This window comes from Gymnoscopelus microlampas (assembly GCF_963454915.1).
Source record: "Gymnoscopelus microlampas genome assembly, chromosome: 5".
NCBI lineage: Eukaryota > Metazoa > Chordata > Actinopteri > Myctophiformes > Myctophidae > Gymnoscopelus > Gymnoscopelus microlampas.
Window position 1 is genome coordinate 30,893,347 of NC_139942.1, and position 25,332 is coordinate 30,918,678.

The 25,332-nt window shown below is 39.8% G+C and overlaps 1 protein-coding gene across 3 annotated transcripts; it reads left to right on the forward strand.

Annotated features, from left to right (window-relative positions):
* Nucleotides 1-182: 182 nt before the first annotated feature.
* tmem68 (transmembrane protein 68) lies at nucleotides 183-14,360 on the forward strand. 3 transcript variants are annotated; one of them, XM_084056425.1, is made up of 9 exons: nucleotides 183-267; nucleotides 1,918-2,111; nucleotides 3,797-3,970; nucleotides 4,723-4,825; nucleotides 5,215-5,382; nucleotides 7,350-7,543; nucleotides 7,804-7,864; nucleotides 9,310-9,449; nucleotides 9,892-14,360. In XM_084056425.1, the coding sequence occupies exons 2-9, from the start codon at nucleotides 2,052-2,054 to the stop codon at nucleotides 9,994-9,996; spliced, it is 1,005 nt and encodes a 334-aa protein (XP_083912551.1). In that variant the 5' UTR covers nucleotides 183-267; nucleotides 1,918-2,051; the 3' UTR covers nucleotides 9,997-14,360. The 3 variants fall into 3 exon arrangements, with proteins under 3 accessions (XP_083912551.1, XP_083912552.1, XP_083912553.1); XM_084056426.1 differs by lacking the exon at nucleotides 5,215-5,382; XM_084056427.1 differs by lacking the exons at nucleotides 183-267; nucleotides 1,918-2,111 and having other exon boundaries at nucleotides 3,840-3,970; nucleotides 4,678-4,825.
* The last annotated feature ends 10,972 nt before the right edge of the window (nucleotides 14,361-25,332 follow it).

Below are 25,332 nucleotides of genomic sequence, written 5' to 3' on the forward strand. Positions count from 1 at the left end.
GAAAGCAAGCCCAAAAGAGGAAATTAGGCCACATGGGCGCGTTGTGAGCTTGTAGATCTTCTATTTTCAAAAACTCTTCAAATAAAATGTGGAATATCTTTTGAAACATTCCATCAACACAAATGCAAAGTCGCTTATAAAAAGCCGACATGGCAGTACTGGTTGTGTTGCATCCAAAACCTTCCGGATGGAACGGGGTACGTCCGGGTACGTCGCCTTCCTTCACTCAGGAGAATCAAGTGACACATCATTGATCAACAACAAGATGTAGGTGCAAAATGTCTATTATTTATGTGTGTGTGTTTGTTATATAGTTGTGTGATATATTGGTACATAACCCGAGACCTTAATTAGTAACCATCTCCAAAAGATCTTGGAGTGAAGCGATGTTTTCATCTTCATATCTGGTGTAAAGGCGACGAACTTGAGGTTATTTATTGGCTTGCTGTCAGATGACTGTTTATTATTTAGACATGTTCCATACACATATTTTAAAGCATCTAAATGGTTGTTAATGCTTTAGTCTGTATAGATGTCAGTAATCTGAAGAAGACGACGTCTGTGTAGAACACAAACATGTCTGTGGCTACGTTAGCAACATGTATACAGCCTTGTATAGGCATATTATTTATGTATTATTATGTCACAGAACTGTTATTTATTAGTCCTGATACTAAATATTGAAATGGCCGACAGTAATGCCTAAATACAAACTATTGTTTTATTTACAGAATGAATACATTCCTGACAGTGTCATAAGTTTATCAAAGCTTTAATTGTAGCCAGAGTTGGTATTCTACAGCAGTGGTTCTCAAAATGGGGTCCGGGGGCCCTCAGGTGTCCTTGAGGGGGCTCCTCAGGGGGCCATGATTGCGTAGATCTCAAACGATGGTTCTCATACGTTTTCATGTCGGGACCCCCAAAATAAGTATTTGGCTGCTTGAACCCCATCTGAAAATATTTTGTGCCAGGGACCTAGAAGCAAAGATTGTGTTAAAATGTTCGCTTAAAAAAAAATATATATACCGGTATTGAAAGATTTTCCAAAAATCTACAAGCTTGTGCCGCGCTGTGACCTTTTATACCCCCCCCCCCCCCCCCCAAGGACCCCAGGGTACCCCACTTTTAACCAATGGCATAGATTATCCAGTTTCCCTGCTCGATCTGCACACTGAATGAAGGCAACTCTGCCTGTCTTCATTGTGTCACACAAGGGCCCTATGCTGCTGGCAGTGGAAACAGTTTCACCAGTATGTTATTAACACCTGTTGGAATGCAAGGACTTGAGACACGCCCCCAGGTCTCAAGCATTCATATTCAGCTGACCTGGATATCTGCTGTCGGCTCGCCATCAAATGCCAGTCATTTCAGGACTGATGGAGTCTTCCTTACTTTTTCACCACTCACCACACTACATTTTAGTTGATGAATGTCATACAATCGAACTTTGGAGACAGAGCCTTCAGTGTGGCAGCCCCCCCCCCCCCCCGCCCCCACCCTGTGGAACACTCTCCCATTGGAGATTTGCCATGAACAGACACTTATTCTCTCAGGCGTATGGAAAATAGTTGTTTGTTGTTTTGTTTGGTTGTTTGTTTGTTGGTTGCTCATTGTTTTTGATGTAAAGCATCCATGGGTTTATGAAAGGCGCTATATAAATTCAAGCTATTATCATTATCATAAAAAAAATTGTAGATTAGAAATTGTCTTTTTACTTATTTGAAATAGAGTGGTTATATATGTTAGTAAGTTTGGGTCCGGACGAGTCTCTACATGTAGTGGAGTCAAAAGTACAATATTGAAGTATAATAATGTTTTTTGTTGTTGTTTTTTTTTACTTAAGTGCACTATTCAAGTAAAGGTACTTTAGTTACTGTCCACCTCTGACTTGTGGTCCTTCTCTTCACACTCACACAGGTGTGCCTGAACAGCAGATGTGTTCAGCCTCCTCCACCCAGTGCTGGCTGGCTGGCTCTCTACCCGTCTCTGCCAGCTAGCTGGTTGACTGACTGGTTTGACTGACTGACCGCGGTAGCTGTGGACATAGCAGGATGTCACACAGTGCCAATCAATCCTGCCTGTGGGGAGCAGAGGACTCTGTCTCCTTCCTGGTATGTATGTGTGTGTGTGTGTGTGTGTGTGTGTGTGTGTGTGTGCGTGCGTGCGTGCGTGCGTGTGTGTGTGTGTGTGTGTGTGTGTGTGTGTGTGTGTGTGTGTGTGTGTGTGTGTGTGTGTGTGTGTGTGTGTGTGTGTGTGTGTGTGTGTGTGTGTGTGTGTGTGTGTGCGTGCGTATGTGTTGGCATGCACACACGACACATGGGTGGACATGGTCATACTGTACATATTTATGTTCTCATGTATGCACATGCCCCTGTTGTGCATATTTATTTGTTTTGCATATACGTAGATACAGTAACCTGGTACAGTACATGACACATTTCCAGTGCGTTCATCTTTTTTTACACGCTTTTATACAACATCCTGTGTTATGTATTGTTCTTATATCAATGGACATATTGTACCATTTGTTCAAGGTATTAGCTAATCTCCAGGGATGAGTTACTGTTGACATATATTTGGATTTCACAATGTCTGCCCATTCAATGTCTGCCCAATGTGTGTGTGTGTGTGTGTGTGTGTGTGTGTGTGTGTGTGTGTGTGTGTGTGTGTGTGTGTGTGTGTGTGTGTGTGTGTGTGTGTGTGTGTGTGTGTGTGTGTGTGTGTGTGTGTGTGTGTGTGTGTGTGTGTGTGTGTGTGTGTGTGTGTGTGTGAGAGAGTACACACACATCAGAGAGCTGATCTCTGGACTTTCTGGACTTTTGGTTTCTCTGAGACTCTACCCAGTAGTAGTAGTAATTGATTACACGATTGTTCCCTAAATTCTTGTGTGTGTGTATGAGCTGTACTGATGCCGGGATTGCTGGCTGATTTGAAAAAGACGGTAAATGAAATAAATTGCTATTTTATGGGTTTGATCGCTGCCTGTCTGTACTGTATGTGGCTGTCAATCTTTCCATAGCCTATATTTAATTTGCCTAGTATACTTTGTTGTCCATGGATTATTTTGTTGTCCATGGATTATTTTGGTCCTCCAATGCAGATCTTGTCAAATCATTGTTGACCACTCATCTTGGATCATGTCCCATTGGGGCGTTCTCATTTCGGACATCATCTTCCTCAAAAGTAGGGCCAGCCATTATATATATCAGCAATTGTGCAGCCAATGTGAATCAGAATCAACTTTATTGTCACAGGTTTACTAGTGTAATACAGTGGGTGATCTTTTTTTTTGTCGAAGCCCCATGGTTTTTGTTATTTCCATAAGAGAAAGGGAAGGGGGGAACAGAGGGAGGGAGATCAATAAAAACAATCTACATATTTACACATAGTACCGTATCTATCCGGTCTGGTAAGTTGCTGAGGTAAGACATAAGGTGGAGTAAGTACCTTTTATGTCCTGTTTTTTTACCACTTTCAATCTGGAGTCCTTGTTTTGGGCATGTCATTATAGGTGAACATTTAGAAAATCTTTAAATCAGAGTTTATCAGAATGATTAGAAAATGTTGCACTTTTTACTTTATTTGTTTATAGGTGTAAAGGCTGTTTGTGGTTTAGGACTCTCCAAAATCGGGATCGGCATGAGATCCACAGAATTGGCATCAGTCACGCTCTACTCAAGAGGATCTCAAATGATGCATCACTAAATTAATTATTTGATTTATTTATAAAATTATTAGAAAATGATCTAATTATTCAATCATTGGATTCACCCCTCATCTACTCCTTATACTGTAGGTGTGTGTGTTTCACTCATGGGAGGACTGGGCAGGCATTGGATGTCTGGAGGACTACCTGAGCTTTCTGCAGTACCTTGTGTGGATCTTCACCCCTCTGGCCGTCGTCTTCATCCTGCCCTTCCTCATCGTCTTACTGCTCTATCTGTCTATACTCTTCCTTCACCTCTACCAGGTAGGAGAAAGCAGTGTTTCCCAACACAATGGGTCCCAACACATGGGCCTGTGACCCGAGTAAATATCAGAAGAATTTGCATTTCCTACTATTATTTATTATTATTACAGTATTTAGAAATATTTTCAAAAATCTTAAAAAGGAATCACGCATTTTTAGACATATTCAAAATAAATTCAGAAAAAAAGAAATCCCTAAATAAAATTAAAAAAGTGAGTGTTAAATAGCAGATCTACAAGCTACATAGGGTAACTCCGAGTTACCAATGGCTAAATTAACTGAGGATTTGTCTGTGTGGCAGGTACACATGTTTGCAATGCGGATGTGACCAGAAATATTATGCATTTAACAGAAATCCACATTGTGACTATGTTGGGCAGGTCAATAATCAATTTCTCCAGTGTTGTGTTATCGATACACTTTAACGAACATTCTGAAAATGTCAGTATTGTTGGCATGGAAAAAATATGCTCCTTTTCATTACCTCTTTCAACCATGCGAGGGACATTAATTCCCATTTATTTTTAAGACAGTGTTGATGACACTTCAGTTCTCACTCAGTCACAATGCAGCAGTTATTCTGAGACCAAATGATGGAGAGCATTTACCAAGATGCGCAGGTTGGAACATGGCCAACTGGGTGGTTGTGAATAGGCTGTGATACATAGAGGAGCTGTTGCTCTAATTGCCATGTTGTCATTATCTAGAAGTGAATAATTGCGGCCTCCTGTTGCCCTGATCTGCTCCGACAGAGAAAGAACCAGCTGAGAGAGGCTCTGCGCTCTAATAACCTCTGGGATGGAGCCAGGAAGACCCTGGCTATTCTGTGGGACGGACATGGAGCCATATGGCATGGTAAGTGTGTGTGTGTGTGTGTGTGTGTGTGTGTGTGTGTGTGTGTGTGTGTGTGTGTGTGTGTGTGTGTGTGTGTGGAGTGCGTCTCCTGCAAGGACCCATGTCGTTGCCAAGATAGAAAGATGAGTGGCAAGTAAGTACTTAAAACATACTGCCTTTAAGTAGACTGTTGAAAGTAGACTGACTTTAACCACTTAAAACGTAGTGTCCCTAATCTGGGGGCAAACATTAGGCAAAAATAGCCTGTTTTGGGCAGTGAGATTTGGTGTAGACAAAAGAAACGGTCCAAGTACCGTTGTACAGTAACTCGGGTCCGTTTTCTTATGAATAGAGGGTTTAGAAGTGGTTAAAAAATACACCATGCATCTTACCCTTCTGCGATCTCCCAGGCTATGAAATCCATGGGATGGAGAAGATCCCAGATGAAGGTGGAGCGTTGGTTGTTTACTACCATGGAGCTATCCCCATTGACTACTACTACTTCCTGGCCAATGTTATCATCCAGAAAGGACGCACCTGTCACTCTGTAGCTGACCACTTTGTCTTCAATGTCCCAGGTACATGGACACACACACACACACACACACACATGCATACATACAGTAGGCCTCTAGAGGACGTGCATTCACGTGGTGCATATTGTTTACTACGCCAAGTGGGACGACAACATCTATAAGGATCGAACGGCAAATGTGTGGATAGGAAGTATTAACCAGCCTAACGTGATCTCTGATATCAACATAATAATCACAAATAACTCAAGCAATAAGCACAATAACACAACAGCAGACCGTGTGTGTGTGTGTGTGTGTGTGTGTGTGTGTGTGTGTGTGTGTGTGTGTGTGTGTGTGTGTGTGTGTGTGTGTGTGTGTGTGTGTGTGTGTGTGTGTGTGTGTGTGTGTGTGTGTGTGTGTCCAGAGGCATACTGGGAAAGTCTTATCCAATGGCACAGCCCGGGATACCACAATGATTGCAAAAAGTTTGATTGTTGGAGGTCAGGACCCTTATTTGACCCATTTGCCCTCAGCTACTGTATGCTGACCCAAATGCTCTGAAGATGTGATTGTTTCCATGGTAATCAATGCCAAAACCAGTAATCAAAAGCTTTGTTTGTGTGTTTTTAATGTCATAGTTTCAGCCAGGGTCTCTCCATAAGCTCACACACACACACACACACACACACACACACACACACACACACACACACACACACACACACACACACACACACACACACACACACACACACACACACACACACACACAAACAGGAGGGGAAGATTGCACACACCGGCATTTTTTATTGAGCATAAGACTGTAAACATAAAATGACAGACGGGCTGAATCAAAACCCTATCTAACCATGACTAATACGCTTGTCTGCTTCCAATAACTAACTACAAAAGATGCTGAGATGCTGTCTTTCCAGCCGTGTTGGAGCTGTGTGCTTCCAGGCGTACTGGCTCCAGCCTCGCTGCAAGATAAAGCATTATTTGATGTTAACGCTGAACATTGCACAATGTGTCGCAAGGTTAATTAGATTATTCAAGCGTTCTGTTTCATGGGTTTTCAAACTTTTTCTTGTCACACACAGACCCCAAAATTGACTATCTTAAGGCCATGGAGCCCCATTTGTTTTGGTTTTAATTCAATAATCATAATTGTACATGAGAAATAGAGCACCGAAGTCCGACATCACTGCCGCTCTATGGCGCTATACCCCTGGGTCACTGTGTTATTTTTTGTTCTGGAATTCCCATAGGGGAATCTTAGATCGCGTCATGTAAGAACTGTGTTCCAAAAATAAACAAACCAACCCAGCGATTTTACTCATAATGGATATGAAGCATCAACTGACGTTGAAAAAGTACTCATTTATCTTATCAAATGTAACTCAATATCATAGACGACACAGAATCACATACCTGACAAAATCACTGCGGGGGGGGGAGGGTTTATTTTTGCAACACAGTTCCTACTGTATATGACACAATCTAACATTTGCCTTAAATAAAAAATAACGTTGTGACCCAGGGGTAGTGGCAGTGACGTCAGGACTTCGGTACTGTACTGGCTAGCGACCCCTTGGACACACCAGCCTCCAAGGATCTCTGGGGGTCCCTGGACCCTAATTGATCAATCAGAATGGAGGATTCAACAAAGCCATGTGTAGTAAATAGATAATGAGAGCAAGTACGAAGGAAGAATATGACAGTTTGTTGTTCCTCTGCCTTCTTCCTTTGGTTGAATGATGGATGATAGATGATTCAAGGCATTTCAGCTATCTAGTGATTTTACACCTGCAGTCTATACGACAAAAGTCTTTAGTGATCGTAGCATTGTACTGTTGTAGTAGTATATGTTTGGCTGCTTTTGCACACATGTAACCCCGAAAGCAGAGAAATAATGTAACTCTTCTCATTCTCTTATCTGGCTCTTCCCTTTGCTTCTCTCTCACGTTTTCTCCCATGCTTTGATTTCCTCTCTTATGTTCTATTTCGTTGTGTTCCCTTTGCTGCTGTAGGCTTCAAGCTGCTGTTAGAGGTGTTTAGTGTGATTCACGGACCCCAGGAGGAGTGTGTTCGGGCCCTACGGAGTGGCCATCTCTTGGGCATCTCTCCGGGCGGGGTCAGGGAGGCTTTGTTCAGCGACGAGACCTACCAGCTGCTCTGGGGCAAACGCAAAGGATTTGCACAAGTCGCCATCGACTCAAAAGTGGTATGTGTATTTGTGTTTGATTTAGTCCATTCTGTATATATATATTTTTAGACATACACTACTTGTTGTATCCTCTGCTGTTAAACGCTATTATTCTATTATTATAAGACATTTATTCTACATTATTTGATTGTTCAAGCACTGTGTATAAACTCGGTTATTGTTTTCATATTTTTAAGATTTTTGCTCTACAGAAATCCTGTCATCCCTGTAATTTCTTATTTCATTTGCTTTCTCTGCCTTTCTGTCACTCTTTCAAGCCAATCATTCCGATGTTTACTGCGAACGTGCGGGAAGGCTTCCGGTCGCTGGGACCACTGAGTAAGTACAGGAAAAAGCAGTCAAAACTACAGTATGTTGAGTCATTGGAATACATAAGCCCCCCTCCAACCTCGTAGTCTGGAACCTACGTTCAGTGTATTGGATTTTGGAGTTACAAAATTCAATACGCTAAACGTAGTGCCCATGACTTCATTAGTGAGTTTGTTATACAGTACGTTAAACCACCTGGTTACCCCTTTATTATTGTTTCATCTGAAAAGGATGACATTTCAAGTAGCTGGCTCTAGTACCTTCCTGGACACAGCTTGACGTATTGACTTGCATTGCACTTTTGTTTCGTTTCTTTTCTTTCTTTTAAGACCATGTTTTTGAAAAAAATGATTTATTTAGATAGGAGAGTGTAGATAGACACATAGACAGACAACCGAGACGAGAGAGAGGGCAGACATGTCAGACATGATGGGAGTCTGTTTCATACTTATGTCCGCATGACTCACAAGGAGCAAGTGGTGAGGGCGAATTGTGGTAGAATTACATATTATACTATTATGTTTGCCTTTATCCGACCTTCACTTTTGTCTTATGTTGTTCATTTTTTGCTTTATGATATGATCTGATATTGTTGTTCTAAGAGTCAAGATGTCTTTGCTTAGGCCTTATAGCTATTGTTCACATTAGCTTAATTTATATTCCAGTGCGCAAGGGTGTCACTTACCAAAAATAACAGATCTACGCATCGCAACGTGTTTAGCTTGTAGATGCCTTGTTTTTGACAAGTGACAACACATTTACATAACTAAAAGACCAGTTCCAAACATTCTGATATACCTGCAGTATGACATGGTGCTGGATGTGGTAAACATGTCAGAGATGTACTGTATTGAGCGAGGCAACAGGCCATGTGCAGGATGCCTTTGTACACATTGTGTTGCACTCGGAAATGTTTATTCCATTTGTGATCCTGGTGCATTCAACTCCAAATAATTTAAGAGCTGGATGCAGCTTGGTATATCATAGAAATGCTCGGCAACATACAAGAGCGTCCACACATTCCCAAAATGTATTTTATATTGTTTTCATCCTTGCTGGGGCTAAAAATTGACAAGCACGAAATTATGATGCTTATGAGTGTTATTGATTATGGTTAACGATTCATATCTAAACGTCTTGCATTGCATGTCTACAAGGGGGATATTTCTCTCCATGTCAGCCACAGTGAGTTAAAAAAAGAAGTGTACGCAAATAGATCCCAATGAGGCAGCGTCTAAACGAGAACAATTGAACCCTTTGAATGGGGCATTTGCAAATCAATCCTCCTAACGCAGCAGGAGTGTAATAACGTTTCCCTGTCATCATGTCTATATTTTTCACTTCCTCTCCATCCTTGTTTGTGGTTTTCTCCCTCCCGTTCTGCTTCTTTCTGTGTTATACTTCCCTTCATTCTTATCTCATGTATGTCAATGCTTCACCCCCACCTTGTCTAGGGTTTTTCCGGTGGGTGTATGAGAGATTTCGGCTTCCCATAGCTCCAGTGTATGGAGGCTTCCCCGTAAAATTCCGCACTTACTTGGGTGATCCCATCCCATATGACCCCGACCTAAATGCAGCTGAGCTGGCAGAAAAAGTAAGTACCGTGTGTGTGTGTGTGTGTGTGTGTGTGTGTGTGTGTGTGTGTGTGTGTGTGTGTGTGTGTGTGTGTGTGTGTGTGTGTGTGTGTGTGTGTGTGTGTGTGTGTGTGTGTGTGTGTGTGTATAAACACATACTGTATGATTGAATGTGCCACAAGTAGGCAAACATGTAATCATGCAAACCAAGGAGGGGAGTTTAAAGACTCAACTCAATATAACACAGAGCAGTATTAGGATCACAAAATACTTAATAACTGCTGTGAGAGGTGTGATAACCCAGATCTTTGATGGGCTTTTTCTGAGCTTATGGATTTTGAGTATAATTGAAGTATAACTTCTTTCATTGGAAAAAAAAGGCATGTGTTGACGGTGGGTTGACCAGCGTGTGGTTAAAGTGTGTTGAATTTAGCTGTCCTGTCCTTTGTGTGGCGTGCCCAGGTGCAGCATGCTGTCCAGTCCCTCATTGACCAGCACCAGCGGATCCCTGGGAATATCCTGCGAGCGCTGCTGGAACGCTTCCGTACAAGACACAAAGACGAATAATCCTTCCCATGTCGACACTGTTCACTATGAACCCCAGGTGCCATGCTGGGGTAACTTCTTCCTTTTTACACTGTCCCAGGGTTAAGCTCTATAATGTTACTGTCAACCCATGCCGGTTGGCACTGAAATCATTGAAGCACAGCTAGTCATAATTTCTGGGAATGAACAGCACGGTCAGAAGGTCTCCGACCAGTCACGTGGCTTGTCTGAACGTACCCAGCGTGTTTTGGTTTAAATGTCAGGTTAGCAGGGTTTAAGGGTTTAACTAGTCTAGAACACAGCACTGGCACAATTGCAGTGTGTGTGTAAAATGCTAGATACCTACACAAGCTTTCCAAACCAAACTCCAAACTAAGTGTGGACTCAGGAATCAGTTTTTAAGACAGAAGACAAGAAGGTTGAGCTAGATATACAAACAGTTATGGATATGCATTATTTATGGCCTGCAGTTGCCAACTTGTGGACCACATAACACCTTTTATGAAGGCTCTATGCATAAAAGATGTGTGAAAATATCTTTGGCCAAGTTATGTATATATTTAGAATATATCTTTGAACTTATGAGAAGGAGAAGAGGTATTTCAAAATGAAAACTCAGAATATACTGTATGTACAGTAGTCTGTGGTCAAAGCACTACATTATGGAGCTAGTTGCAGAGATGGTAACACACTAACGTTATTCAGGGTCTGGTCTGTCTATTAAGCATTCATAGATTATCTCAGAACAATAATTGCAACCCTTGATATTCAAAGTTTGTCTGGTTTTTACAGTGAGTGAAACTGAACTGTCAAGGACTCTTATGTAGCCACATAATTAGATTTAAGGTCTATAATCAGAGCTGTACTGCAGACCGAGTGGCCTTTGCAGCTATGCTAGAGTCTTTCTGAAGGACTTGTTGGCTGATAGACATCAATAGATGCCCATGGGGAAGAAATAGATTTCAAGCCATTCCCAATATAAGATAAACAAATGTGCTTGAGGGTGCAAACCGTGTCCGCACCAACATCTCTTGTTCTACGTATATGTCCTGATTGTGAGCTTGACCTTTGACATGCTTGACCTAAATGCTTACCTTAACCCATTAAGACCTAAATCAGTAGTTCTCAATCTTTTTAGTGCCAAGGACCCCCAAAATATCTATTTGGCCGCAGACCCCCCCCATCTGAAAATGTTTTGTGCCAGGTACCCCTAGAAGAGAAGAATTGCTATATTATATATAGCTAAAATCTAAAATGACACAGATGCTTTCCGGGTTTTAATGGGTTAATCTCTTCAGGTAGTCTACTGAGTACTGACCAATCCTAGGAGGTTTCATGAAATTCACAAAAGTCTGCCTATATATGTTTCTATATGTGCGCATGTTATGTTCCTGACAGTCAGATCATGGTCAGACCTTGGTTGTGACCTTGATATTTGACCTTTTGTCCAAAAAGTTGCCTCAAGAACACCCCAAAAGTTAATTATATTCTCTTCGGAAAAGTGTAGTGATCATTCCCTCCAAGTTGTATTAAAATCTGCCTGTCCATTCTCTCAAGTCATCTTGCAAACAAACAAACAGACACGACTGATTACAATTCCCTGCCATCTATTGCAGGGTCTAGGGGTGTTGAAATCGATTCACAATTTCCAAAAATCTAGTTAAGTCTTCTTTTTTTTTATGTTGTATTTGACATTTTGCTCCCCAAAATCGAGAATCGTTTTGATTTGAAAAAAATGCTTTTTAATCAAATCGGAATCTAATCGAATCATGAGATAGCAGAAGATTCACAGCCCTATAAGACATGTACAACATTCCTTTTCATTTCGTTTTACAACATTTAAATTTTCTAAATAGGATGTGATGATCGCATTCCAAAGGTTACCCAATTCACCAATACACCGGAGGTCTAGATGTAAAGGTGGGATTTATATGAGAATAAGATAAGATAACATGAAATAAAATAATGTAAAATACAAATAAGTAATGTAATACATAAAATGAAGGTGAAAATAATTCCTAAACAAATCTGATAGCAAGAGGCCAGGTGAACTCTTATATCAAATATACTGTAGCAGCTACGGTATGTTATTGCTATGCTAGATAAGCACGTAAAAAGACACTAGAAAGTGAGCTCCAACAACAAATGTCACTAAGGCTAATTGGCTTGATAATTTAAAGCTCCTGATATGAACCAAATAATATTTCACATAAAGCCATGTGTATTATTATTGTTATTATTAGTTCATTTATTCACTTTCAATATTTTGAAGCAGTCAACTGAAAGTGAATTGACCTTAGTCCTGTTCTTTTTTTCCCTCCTTTTGGATATGTCATTGTTCCATCAAACCGGACATGTTGTGGCTTGGACAGTGGTTCACATAATTGTTTTACTCTTCTTACATCTGAGAAAAGCTGATTCTCTGGCACAGGTCACAAGCTGCAATATTTTATGATATAAGTTCAACTTTATGGATCCCTGTGGGGAAATAGGGCCTCTGCATTTGACCCATCCTAACTTACTGTAGCAGCTGGCAGCCGCTGAGTAGCAGCAGGTGTCCCTTGTTGGGCGTTATTATTATTATTAGTTATATTTATTATATTAAAGCTCTGTAACTTTCATGTCCTACCGGGGATTTTGAACCCAGTCCCCCCCCCCCCCCCCCCCCATGCAAGTGCAGAGCACGCCTGCTTGCTTAAGGGAGAAATTGAACCTTCAGGCAGTACCACTTGTAAACCAAACCACAGGATCTACATTTCTCAATAGAAGAGAACCAAATAGAACAACCATAGTTGTGTTCGTTATAGTGTATTAACATACTCTACCATACAGATTGGTCAAAACATTTTACTCACAAAAAGAAAGTTACATAATGTAGCTATAAGATAGAATAAAAGGGATTTTTGTATGTAATTTAGATAAGGACTTCTGTAGAAATGGTCTGGTAAACTGAGTTATTATGATTTTGTTCTACATTGAAATCTTACTTTTGACTACCTCAAAACAGACATGGCCTCACTCTGTGATCGTTGGAGACGGAACCCGAGGTTGGGAGGCACTGGTCTAACATACCTTTCAAGCTACACTGCTATTTCTCCTGTGATGTGCCCACTGCACTTAACTGGCACAGGGACAGTTTTATGATGTGCCTGCTGCACTTATACTGGCACAGGAACACTTTTGGTGAATAGCCCAAATCACATTCTAAGTGCAGCTTAATCTCAGTGGTTCTCAAAGGGTTTTGCCCAGGTAACTGTACATTGAACATGAAGTCAGAAATCCAATAATAACACTATGGTCCGTTAAAAGTAAATTTCTTTAACTTGCCAGAGCAACTCGTGAACCATTTTTTTGTTTCCCAACCCATGTAGTGAGAACTAAGCACTGCTGTAGTGTTAGTCACTCACCAGGGTGCCTGATTTTATGTGGTGGTCTGAGGTCACTTTTGTTAACCACTATAAACCTGGCGCCCTATTTTTATCAAAAATGTTTCAAAATGTCAAGATTTGTCACATCATTCAAAATGATAAAAAAAAATAATAGCACATCTACAAGCTCAGCGTGTCACAAGTCACGATGCATTGTGAGCTTGTAGAGGTCCTATTTTCAAATAGCTGAAGTATAAAATAGGACATAATTACGTTTTGATGAAAGAAAAAATAACTAATTGTAAAATGGATTGGTCATCTCTAACCAAGTTACCAGTTATATACTAACACAGTTATCTATGATATCATTAACCACTTAAACCCCAGCATCCGTATTGTGGAAGGAATACGGCTGCGACGCGCTGTAAGCTTGTCGATGGGCTATTTTCAGCAAAAGCTTTCCCCACAATAACAGAAAAGTGGAAAATACACCAGCATAGAGCCCTGAGGGACTCCGCTCAACCATATGGGGTTTAAGTGGTTAAACAAGGGTTGACTTTTAGTTCCTGACACGGTACAGTGCATCACATAGTGTATAATTGTGTACCTCTCCCATGCAAATGCTTTTGCAGTCATCCAGTGCATTTTTCTTTATAAAAACAAATAACACATTGTGTAATAATATTTTGTTATGTAAAGTTTAATATTTTCTTATGTAAAGTCTAATTGCAGCTCTTATCTTTTTATTGCCAAAAAATGTGCTTTACAGAAATTGTGTTTTGTTCATTAGTGATTGTGTATATACAGTATTTGCATGTACAGTATGTAAATATTCTGATTCCACAATGATTTAACACACTTTAATCACTGCCAGTGATGGGATAATTAAAAATGGGATAATTAATGTGATTATTAACGTCTGTAAAAAGGTAAAGTAATATATACTGTTTGCACTTTCAGAATTTAAGGTCCACTAGTATATCATTGTGGTTGAAGACAGTAATTTCAAAATAAATATATTTTATTATGAATTGTTGTGATTACTGACCACTCGCTGTATAATTTTATGTTCTGATCACCATCTTCAGGATTAGATCCAGGTGAGCCTGCAGTCTGCACAGTGCATGCACTACCTCCTTTATCTAAAGTGGACAAAGGCCCAGAGTTTAGCCAGCTAATTTCCACAACAGCTACAGCATTTGCTGTACCAAAGTGTCCTTGAACAAGTAACTGAACCGGCTGTTTGTGTAGTGTACAGATGGTGTAATGACTAGATTCTAAAGTTAATTCATTTGAATTGCACTGACTAAAGTTAACAAAATTGCTAACTTGCTATCCAAGGCCAATGGTCATTTCTGGGCTGATATTGTGGCTCTCACAACAGAAACGGAAAGATAATGCCAATGACATCACTTTTTGAAACTCTGAATAAATGATCAGAGACGGAATCAGAGGAGGTTTATTAACATTGTTGGCAATGATGAGAAACAAATAAGTACCCTGTTAATGCTGGCCTTATACTTGCCAGTATTTGAAGCAATAAAAAAATCCAAACCCACCCCAGTTTGTGCATGCCCCCATCACAACACTTGTTTATTCACAAACTTCAGGGGTCTTCACACCTGAGGCAAAGTAATTATTTGTGAGGCGTGATTACATACAAAGTCGATATGAGGTAATTCACAGACTCAAGCAGAGCTGTATAAATAGTATTTTTTTCCCTCTATACTGTTAACACAATCAATGTTCAAGTTTACCTTAAATGTCCCATATTTTAATGATTTTAGTCATTTTACTAATTTGTTTTAGTAAATGTTTTGGCATTAGCCCTACAGTGTGCTCTGTGCTCTATGGTTCCTCAACCCTATATCTCTTCAGCTTAGGTTGGGGTTGGGTTTGGAGTTAGGGAACATAGATGTACTGTACCTATACGCTCCCCATTTTTCTTGGGTATCTCTTTCTGCTCTGCTAACTCACATGCTGTTGGTTTGGGCTTTGTTGTGTATTTTTGGTTTGATATACAGTAGGCCCGTGAATAGACATGTGGACTTAGTAGAGGATGAGGAAAATTACCAAAAGAGATTCCATCTTTTCTTTTTATCACAGTGTTTTCTTTTGAGAGGCTGTGTGTGCAGTGCCTTGTTGGCAGCCAGGAACAATACATTTCCCATGGCCTAAGGTTGTTTTATTCTAACTCAAGTTCTTGTGCACACTATTATTTTACTCCACTACTTTCCTCGACAGTGTGAACTCAATAGCTTCAATTTGACCTCCAACTTCAATTGAGTTCCAACTTGCTCTGGTGGTGCGGCTACAACCTTGATTCTATTAACCATGTTCCTGCAGCTGAACAATGATTGATCAGCCTGTGCAGCTGAATTGGAAAAACAGCAAAAGTAAGAGATCAGATTTCAGAGACACCAGTTATCAGCCCCCCTGAGTGCAAAAACAATGTAAAACGGACCATAACACAGTTTGATCATAATATGGTTTATATGGGCCCAAGGCTCAAAGGTTTATGACGATTGGCAGTGTCAACTCAACAGCCAATAGGTGTTCTATCAATGTAGCTGACAATTTTAGCACCCCAAAACCAAAAATGCCTTCTAGCATCCCTTGAGCGAGGGATTCGAAAAGAAAGAAAGACAGCGAACAGCGAATGAGGGACTGGCCACGAGGCAATCTATATAGCCTACACAGGTTATCAACAATACCTTAAATACTATACTATGCACATGACCATATATGGATTTCTTTGGTTTTGTTGCATTCCTAAGCCAATAATTTGATGACCAGCAGACCGGTAGGCATGCAGTTCCGGTAGGAGACACAAAGGAGGCTCTTTGTGTCTCCTACCGGAACTGCTGCCGGTCATCAAATTATTGGCTTGTAATGCGACAAAAACAAAAAAATATCCATGAATTCAAGTTTCCATGGGGTGACTAATTGATAGAAAAAAAGTAATTTTGGGGTGAACTATACCTTTTAAATTAAGTTTTTCTAAAGATTCTTTCTGATCCACCTACTGAGAAAAAGCCTTTTTAATGTTCTTCTTTTTCTTCTTCTCCCCAATTGGTCATTCTGCCAATTCTCATTGAACAGAAGTCCCTCTCATTACTAAACCCCATGCACTGTTGGTCGGAGGTAGCCAACTGCATGCCTCCTCCGATACACATGGAGTCACCAGCCACTTCTTTTCACCTGACAGTGAAGAGTTTCCCCAGGGGAGTGTAGAGGAAGTGTGTAGGAACACTATCTGTCCCAGTAACACTCTCTGTCGAACAGGCGCCTCCACCAAACTAGAAGTCTAGTTGCAAGGACACAATCCCCTGCCGGGTTCCCACCAGTGGTGCAAAGTAACTAAGTACATTTAGTCAAGTACTGTACTTCAGTACAGTTTTGAGGTATTTTTACTTTACCGGAGTATTTCCAATTTTCAGTACTTTTACTTCTACTCCACTACATCAAGTAAATATTGTACTTTTACTCCATAGATTATAATTATTATTTACAAAAGACACAGTAACCACTTCAGCCCTATTATATATTTCAGCCATTTGAAAATAGCCGATCTGCTATTTTCAAAATATGTTTTTGAAAACTTGTAAAAACTTGTGAAATGGGACATTCTGAATAAAAGTAATAGTACTTTTACTTTTGGCACTTTAGGTACATTTTGATGCCAAGACGCCATGGTGGTGGGTGAGTGGCATTTTTTTAATACAAGTGTGCACAAGTACAATTTTGTATAGAGATATGTGTGGAATTTGAAATCAGCTAGAAGAGCCATGGGGTCACCAATATCTGTAGGGTTCATCCTTCTGAGTAGGGTTGCCAACCGTCCTTTGGAATACAGAATAGTCCTAAAAGACATAATAGCTTATTGAACTGATAAGGGAGTCAAGGGACAATCAATCAATGACACATCTTACAAGTTCAAACAGAACATATACAGTACATACCATAATACAGGTTGTCAGCCACTTAAACCCTCTAGTCTAGACTTAGTCAACTGGATCTGAGTTGTCTCTTTTTTTCTGTCCACACCAAATCTCTCTGCCAAAAATAGACGATCTACAAGCTCACAACACGACGCAACACAACGTGTTGTGAGCTTGTAGATTGTTTGGATAATGTTCCCGCCAGAATATGGATGCTGGGGTTCAAGTGGTTAAATTAATATACAAACTCTGTACATACTCGTATACAGTGAGTTTTTCCGGTCATCCCTTATTTTTCTTGGAAATAAGGGACGCCCAGCTGGGTGTCACTTATTTGAATTTCAGGTTGGCAACCATACTTCTGAGACAATGCAGGTGCACAGAAAATCCCCTGGTGATCCAGCCAGTAGTTTTAGTTTTATCTTGTTTGGGACCAAAGTGTTGGATGGACTGGCATTGCCATCCTCAGTTTTTGCAGAGTCTTACAATGTGAACACAACTAGGACTAGACTGGGATCTATAGCAGTGGTTCTCAACCTTTTCAGGCCGTGACCCCCCAAAGTAATCATATTTGAACTGGGGACCACCCCTGGGGATCCCGACCCACAGGTTGAGAACCACTGATCTATCGGCTCTGTGCGTAACTGTAGTCCTGCGTTTCTAGAGGGTGACATAGCTGTTTTCTGTTTCTGCAAATTTTCCCATCAGCAGCAGATTTGAACCAGGTGTCATACATTATTTGTGTTTCAGATCTGCTGCTGATTTGCACTTGACAATTTCTCCAAAACTTCTATGTCCTATTTGTGTGCTGTATTGTTCGGACCAAGATGTAATCTTATGAATCTGGCAAAATTCTGTACTTCTTGGAATACTGCATCTGGTATGTTTTATTGTCCCCCCTAGGCCGAAGGCCTGTACAAACCGTGGCTCTTACAATACTTTTTGTTTTACCCCTGGATTCCTTGGATTCTCACTGGACATTTTCCACCGTTTTGTGTTTTCTTCAAAACACACTTTTTGCTACTACTCCTACATATTTTGTTCAAAACTCACACAAACCGGTACACATTATCTCTGGGGTCATGTGATCCAGATGTATAGATAATTAGATTTTTCAGATCCCAAAGTTCAAAGTGGCTATGACTGCCTTCCAAAGTTTGCCGGCCCTAGGTAGGCAACCCGGCCTGGCGGAGACCAGCAGCAGCATAACACTGCTGCAAAAACTACAGAATTTTTAGTAGGCATGGTTCTAGACCGGATGAAACTGGTTAATTCAGAATAGCTTAATTAATTCAGAAACCAGGCTTTCCAGGTATTGCAGAAAGCCTAGTGATGCATGTTATCTAGGACTAAAAACCCACGATTCATGACAGATTCTAGCTAAAGGGATAGGTTGTCAAGACTTTAGTTAAATTTAAATATCATATACCTGTATATTAGGGTTAAATGCATCCTCCTCCCCAAAAAAACTAAAATAAACAAACAAAAAAAGCTGGAGACTAGGAAAATGACCACAGTGTACTTTATTAAATGAATTTTGGTACTTTGTGTTGCATTTAGATTCAAATAAAAATTTACAAAAATCCAATATATACAAAAATGTCATGTTTGTTGTCTTTTTTTTCTACACTTCATTTATTTAATTCTTTACAATAAAATGTACCTTTTCCTATTTAATGATTTTTTTTTAGCACTTCAGACTTTCATCACGCAATGCAACTTACTCAAAAGACCAATAATGACGTTTTTTTGTCTTTAGTGTTAATTTTTTTTATACACCACATACACCACACATTTTTTTTTACTCTGTAATACATCGTCATAGTAACAGCCATCATGGCGGCGTCAAACCTCTAAAGACACCCTTCACAGTCAGAACTCAAAAAGAGAGGAATGTTCGTTTTCAACATGTACATTTTGCATACATTTATTTACAGATAAGATAAGCTTTGAAGTTTCAATTTCTTATTTGCGATCCTCTTGTTTTCCTCAACCAGACAATCTAAAAGGACTCCTGTACAGTATGTGGTTATAAAAGCCTGGTGGGGTACAGAATGTCTGGATGCCTATTTTCTCTTCATCTTTGTTACTGTGCTTGTACTGAAGGCTGGATTTAACACAGGGAGAAATGCTCTGACATTTTAACACTGTCACAAATGTGTCATCTCCTGGCTACCTAACAAATAAACCAAAGGGAAAGAATGGTAGTTTCTCAATAAAAGGATCAAGATCCATAGGTGGTTCCCAAGATGTTTTGACAAGAGTCACACAAATACTTTAACGGATAATTCTATTTTCTTCTTATTGAAACCTACACAAATTACAACACCAAAAACATAGTTGTACCTACTTATAAATATGGTGTTTTGCCTAAAGAAGATATAGCTCATATGCAGAAGTCATATAACTCCATTGTTGTCCAAAAAAAACTGTTAAAGCAAGTCCCAGAGCCATTCTGATGCTTTGGCCAGAATAATTCATCAGTGTGATGAACACAGTCATTGTAATCTTTCCTGGAACAACTTTATGAAGTGACATCAATAGATTTTCCATCAACATCCCCAAGCTTGTGCAGTGTCTTATTTACATTCTGAAAGGAAGATGCAAAAGCTATCGCATCACTTCATAAAGTTGTACAATGCCCATGCTCATCACAATGATGAATTACACTGTTCACGGCAACAGTATGGCTCTGTGACTTGTCTCGACAGTTTTTTTGGGCAACAATGGAATTCTATGACTTCAGGATATGAGCTGTATCTTGTTTCGGCATGACAGACCATACTTGCTTGCTTTTGGACGTTTCGTTGGTTATGTTGACAATAAGAAAAAAACTAAATTACACCATCCTTTAATTCTTAAATTGACTTTAATTTGGGGCCCAGTGATACGAATTGAGAACCACTGTATAGCCATGAGAAAAAAAGTAAAAAAAAGTATAATTAGGACTTTGACCGGCTGTTGTTGGTCCATGGAACCAAGACAATCAAAGTGCCAAGGGGCTACCGAGAAACACAATCCTTTTATTGTGTTAGAATAAAGAAACTGTTTTCATGGGGCCCTGACGGCTTGGTTTTGCCATTTAACCCATTAAAACCGGGAAAGCATCTATGTCATTTTAGCTTTTGGCTTGTAGATCTTTTTAAAAAAGAAATTGGGAAAAAAAGCAAAGTTTCTTCACCCAAATCTGGGCTTCTGGGTGAAGCCAAAATATATATAATTTTGGGGGTCCTTGACATGAGCACCACTTGTATAGCAACATAAGTTCAGAAAACTGTTTTTTTCTTTTTTTTGTAGAATCGGCCTCAGGTCTTCATGGGTTGAGGCTATGGCTATGAGAAAGTATGCAAGGGAGGTACGGAAAGGCCAGAGGGACATTTCTCATGGTATACCACTGCTGTTATTTTTTATATAGCTACAGTACTTGGATAAATTTGATATCATAATCAACACGTAAAGACAAAAATCTATGTCACATGACAAGAGACCCATAGAGGCCAGATTCACTAAGGGTTTGTCCTTCTTAAAGAGCAGCAAATGCCCAGTTGGCTTACCTTTTCACTAACTTTCACATATGTGAGAAAAGAGCATGCCAAATAGCACAGGCAATAGAATAAATCCACTTTGTGTCTGATATGGTTGCACATGTAAATTACACATAAAAGTGATCGTTCAGACCATAGCTTTAGGTTGAGCCATGCAAATAGAAATTGCACCCAATTCACCAAAACATCACAACTGCAACTCCTTCAAACTAATGTTGTGCAAATGAGAATCAACAGTGCATGCAAAGGCCACTTCACAAGCAATGGTGGCTATTATTACTGCTTAATAGCCACCACAATAATAGTTCTATTACTGTATTATTACTGTAGTAACCAATATTTTTTTATATTGTAACCAACATGAAGTGAGACAACAAAGAGAGAATATTCCCTCCTTGAGCATCTCTGTTGCAACTCTGAGATAATCTGAAGATTATAATATAAGTAGCTAATCCATTATGCAGCTGTATGAGCTTAATTGGTGGGCAACTTTTATACAGTAGACATATATGCAGATGATTGTTTAATTTGCGTCAGCCTTGCTGAATTAGTCTTGATGACGCAATTTGCTCTTGCAGTTGATGACTAAGATCGCACTTTGTTTGTGCAGAGCTCAGTAGCCCATTTGGGCTACACGCTCATTTGCATATGTCTTAATGAAATGTGCAATATGTTGCCTAGTGCACTATGAGCAACTAGAGTGCAAAAAGAATGTTCAATCTGCCTTCACAACCCATGTTAGTGAATCTGGCCATCCGAGTCTGACAATGTTTAGGGTGAGGTGATCTGGAAGGAGAGGGAGGGACATTTCTACAACCTGTGTCCTAGTATAAGCACAGCAACTATAAATGACATATAATGCTATTGAATAGTTTGAAAAGAAAAGAAAAACAACTACATAAAAGCAAACACACACACGCACACACACGCACTCGCACACGCACACACACGCACACACACACACACACACACACACACACACACGTGCACACACGTGCACACACGCATACACTTTATCCAGAAAACCAAGGAGTGGGTCAAATGCACATTAAAACAATTTCCTGAATGATGAGGAAGCAATGAAAAAAATAGAGCATTTTTTTCTTTAAGGCAAATTAAACTTATAAAGCAGCTTAAAACCATGACTGGGTGAAGGAGTTTTATTCACTGAAGTGCATTTCCTGTCACTGCTTTCTGTTGTGTGATGCACTTCCAACAGTGAGCAGGATACCCACCACTGTTTATAGTATCAGCATGTATGAGACGTTTACAGCTGGTAACCCTTTAAAAAACACTTAAACCCTCTATTCTTAGTAAAACGGACCTGAGTTACAACTGTACTTAGACCGCTTTTTTCTGACTACTGACAAAAATAGCCACACGCTCACCAACTTGTAGAACAGCTATTTTTTGCTGATGGTTCGCCCCAAAATAGGCATGCTGTGGATCAAGTGCTTAAATTACAGCCCCCTTGTTTCTGTGATTGTAATTAGGCAGCAACAAATATGTACACTGTAAATAATACCTGAGAGGAGGTTCTTTACGGTTGAGAACCACTGCTTTACCGGAGCTAACTTCATGCTTAAAAAATGCATCTTTCACCAATCGGTTGCTTGGTTTAAAAATGTGTAAGCCGAAACTTCATACAGTGAAAAAGTGGCAGAATGGATGTTGGTCTTCTCTGTTTGCAAAGATTTATTTTCCTCACACTCTGACCAAATCCTACAATCAAACCAGTAGGTCTGCATCAATTGGTCAATATGCAATGACCAAGGCAAGCCAAACCATCTAGGTTACATGTTATTTTGCTGCTGCCTAATTAAACCGTGAAGATATAAACAAGGGGCTGGGATCTAAAGCATTGCCTTGCAGTGTGCAGTGTCATCACCCATAAAGCAAATCAACCACAAATGATGGCGGGTATTCTGCCCATGGATCCAAGTTGAGGTAGGTTTATGTACTGTACTGTTCCTTCATGTGATGGTGGCCACTTGAACAAAGATCTTTGAGCTATTAATAAGCTAGTGGTTATTATGCTAACAAATATTTTGACACCCAACGCTTTTCCAAAAGCTTCATAAGTAAAATCCCTGCCAAAGATTAGGCTTTAGACAAAGAACAGAAACATATACAGTAAAATCCTCAGAAATGGCAAATCATCTGGTTGACGACCCGTGCAGGTCTTTGGTTACGTTTGTACACTCTCAGAGTTAAATTAACACTCAGGATTTTACAGTGTACTATGGAGCCCAAACCAAATTTCAAATGGATGTGCTCTAGTTTAATCACCTTTACTACAGGTATAATTTAGACGGTTCAGGTCCAGCTTGTGGGCTGTCCTTGGCTGTATGTTGTCCTTTTTTCCTTCCCATGTTATTTCCTTCCCATATATATATTTACTAATAAAGCAAAAATGCAGTGTTCTATATTTTATGTTCTTGTACTGTATGAACAATTTATTCTATCGAAGGTCTCTAAGGACCGAGGAAGTTGGGTCATTTACAATGCGTGACAAGGTAGGTGTTTCAGTGTCTCGTTCAAACTTTATAGGACTGTCAACTACTAGACCGCTGTGGCACACAAAAGGTTCCGGCAATATTTGTTTAAGCAGACTCATTTGTCTTCCATGTCATATTCTACCTAAACTGAGATCTCTAAATAAAGTCACACATGAATATAAAATACCTGGACTCTCCATAGCACTGCTTAGTGTTTCGTTTGGTGAGGTAATTCAAAAAATCCATATATATGTGGCACAGAGAACTATTGTATTCACACGTCTAGAGCTTCATTCTTCAACTTCAGACTAACACACGCACGCACGCACGCACGCACGCACGCACGCACACACACATTCATACATCTGACCCTCTCCTTCCAGACATACACACAGCATCTTCACCAAAACACATGCGCACCGACAAATGAGGCCCAACAATTCCAAAGTAAACAATGAAATACAATCCATCAGATGTGAGCGTATACAGTACGCCTACATAGCGACATGGAGAAGGATTCAACTCATGTTTCATTTATGAAGCTGTGGAGGGAGGGGCTTTCACCTGACCTCTGTTTAACCACGGGTGGACGTTTGTTTTTCAGGGGAGCAAGAATTCATAGCTACAGGCAGTTTTAAAGTGCCTGTGGTTTGCAGGGATAGTACGGGTCAATGTTTACAATTGACTCCGGATTTTACTGTGTTACTGTTACATAGTGTTGGGATTGTGTAAGTACTGAGCACTTTTTTAATAAACCGTGGACAAAACATACACAACTAGGTAAACAGACTTTTTCTGCACCTTTTGTTTTACTCAGTAAAACAGCACTACACAGATTATTAGTAGTATTGTACACCTGCAGTTTTAGATTTTGTCACTTCAATTAGTATGTTGTTAATCCAGTAGTGGGGCAGCCCTAATGCATTTTAATGAAGTGCTGATAGGGATCTGGGTAGTGAGACTAGTCTTTTGTTGACATAATTGTGTACTTAGGATACATTAAATCAATAAATAATTAATCTTTCATACCTCTATTGTGCTTCAGCTATCTATAAATTATACGTTATCTCCTTGATTGAAAATGCAAGCATGTCAGTGGCTGTGGTGAATTAATTATCCCTTTTTTTGTTAATTATTTTTCCTGTAAACATCACTATCTGAACTGATCTGGTCGCTTGTGGTTCCCAGAATTAGTGTAGTGGTTTAGACCGTCATCTCTGGCCTTGGGTTGAAAACTGTAATCTCTCAGCCTCCAATCTTTACTTGGCCTCAAACAATACTAACAGGAGTAGACAACCAACTCTCCTCAAAAGAAAAATATTTAGACAGACCAAGCAGACCAAGCTTGATGATTGTGACAGCCTTAGCCATCACTTACTGAGCTTGAATTCAAGTGTCTAGAAATGTAAGTGGATTCTTTTGTGATGTATTTACCCTTTATTTAGACAGAAAATGATTGCAGAGCAATTATATTGATGTGTATGTTTGCGAAATCAGAAAACCAATGCTGCTTAGGACATGGCTAATACAAATCTTATTGTATTTCAGTTTGTGCTTCTGACATTTAGATCATCCATTTGGTTGCTTAATCAGTGGATTGTATTTTAACAGAGATGTGCATATAGGCACAACATATATTAATTTGTGAGGACAGATCAGATTTTCTCATGGCTGGTAAATATGACAGCTTTTTATCCTGTTGCTGTCTAAATGAACAGTATTGTGCCTTCCATGTTCGTCTTCACCCTGATGCCTGTGCTTTTAATTTTTCCAGTGCTGCCATTCTGCCTTCTGTGGAAGGGTTCCTGTCCTTCAAAAATGAGGAGAAAATAATAAAATCCCTGCATTTCTTTTCAAGTACATAGTCAAAATAAAACAAGAGTAAAAAAAACTCCTGATGGGGTTTCTTTTCTTTTCATGGAATACTCATTCATTTGGTGCACTGAAAAATTATAACAAAAGTGTGAGCTGTTGCAGATACTTGACTTGTTTTGGATGTCTTTTT

What these genes read in the sequence shown, in the direction of transcription:
- tmem68 (XM_084056425.1), top strand. Translation starts at nt 2,052, where the DNA reads ATGTCACACAGTGCCAATCAATCCTGCCTGTGGGGAGCAGAGGACTCT. An exon ending in TCTTCCTTCACCTCTACCAG is followed by an intron (nt 3,971 to 4,722) that starts GTAGGAGAAAGC and finishes CTGCTCCGACAG; the next exon opens with AGAAAGAACCAGCTGAGAGA. An exon ending in CCGGTCGCTGGGACCACTGA is followed by an intron (nt 7,865 to 9,309) that starts GTAAGTACAGGA and finishes CACCTTGTCTAG; the next exon opens with GGTTTTTCCGGTGGGTGTAT.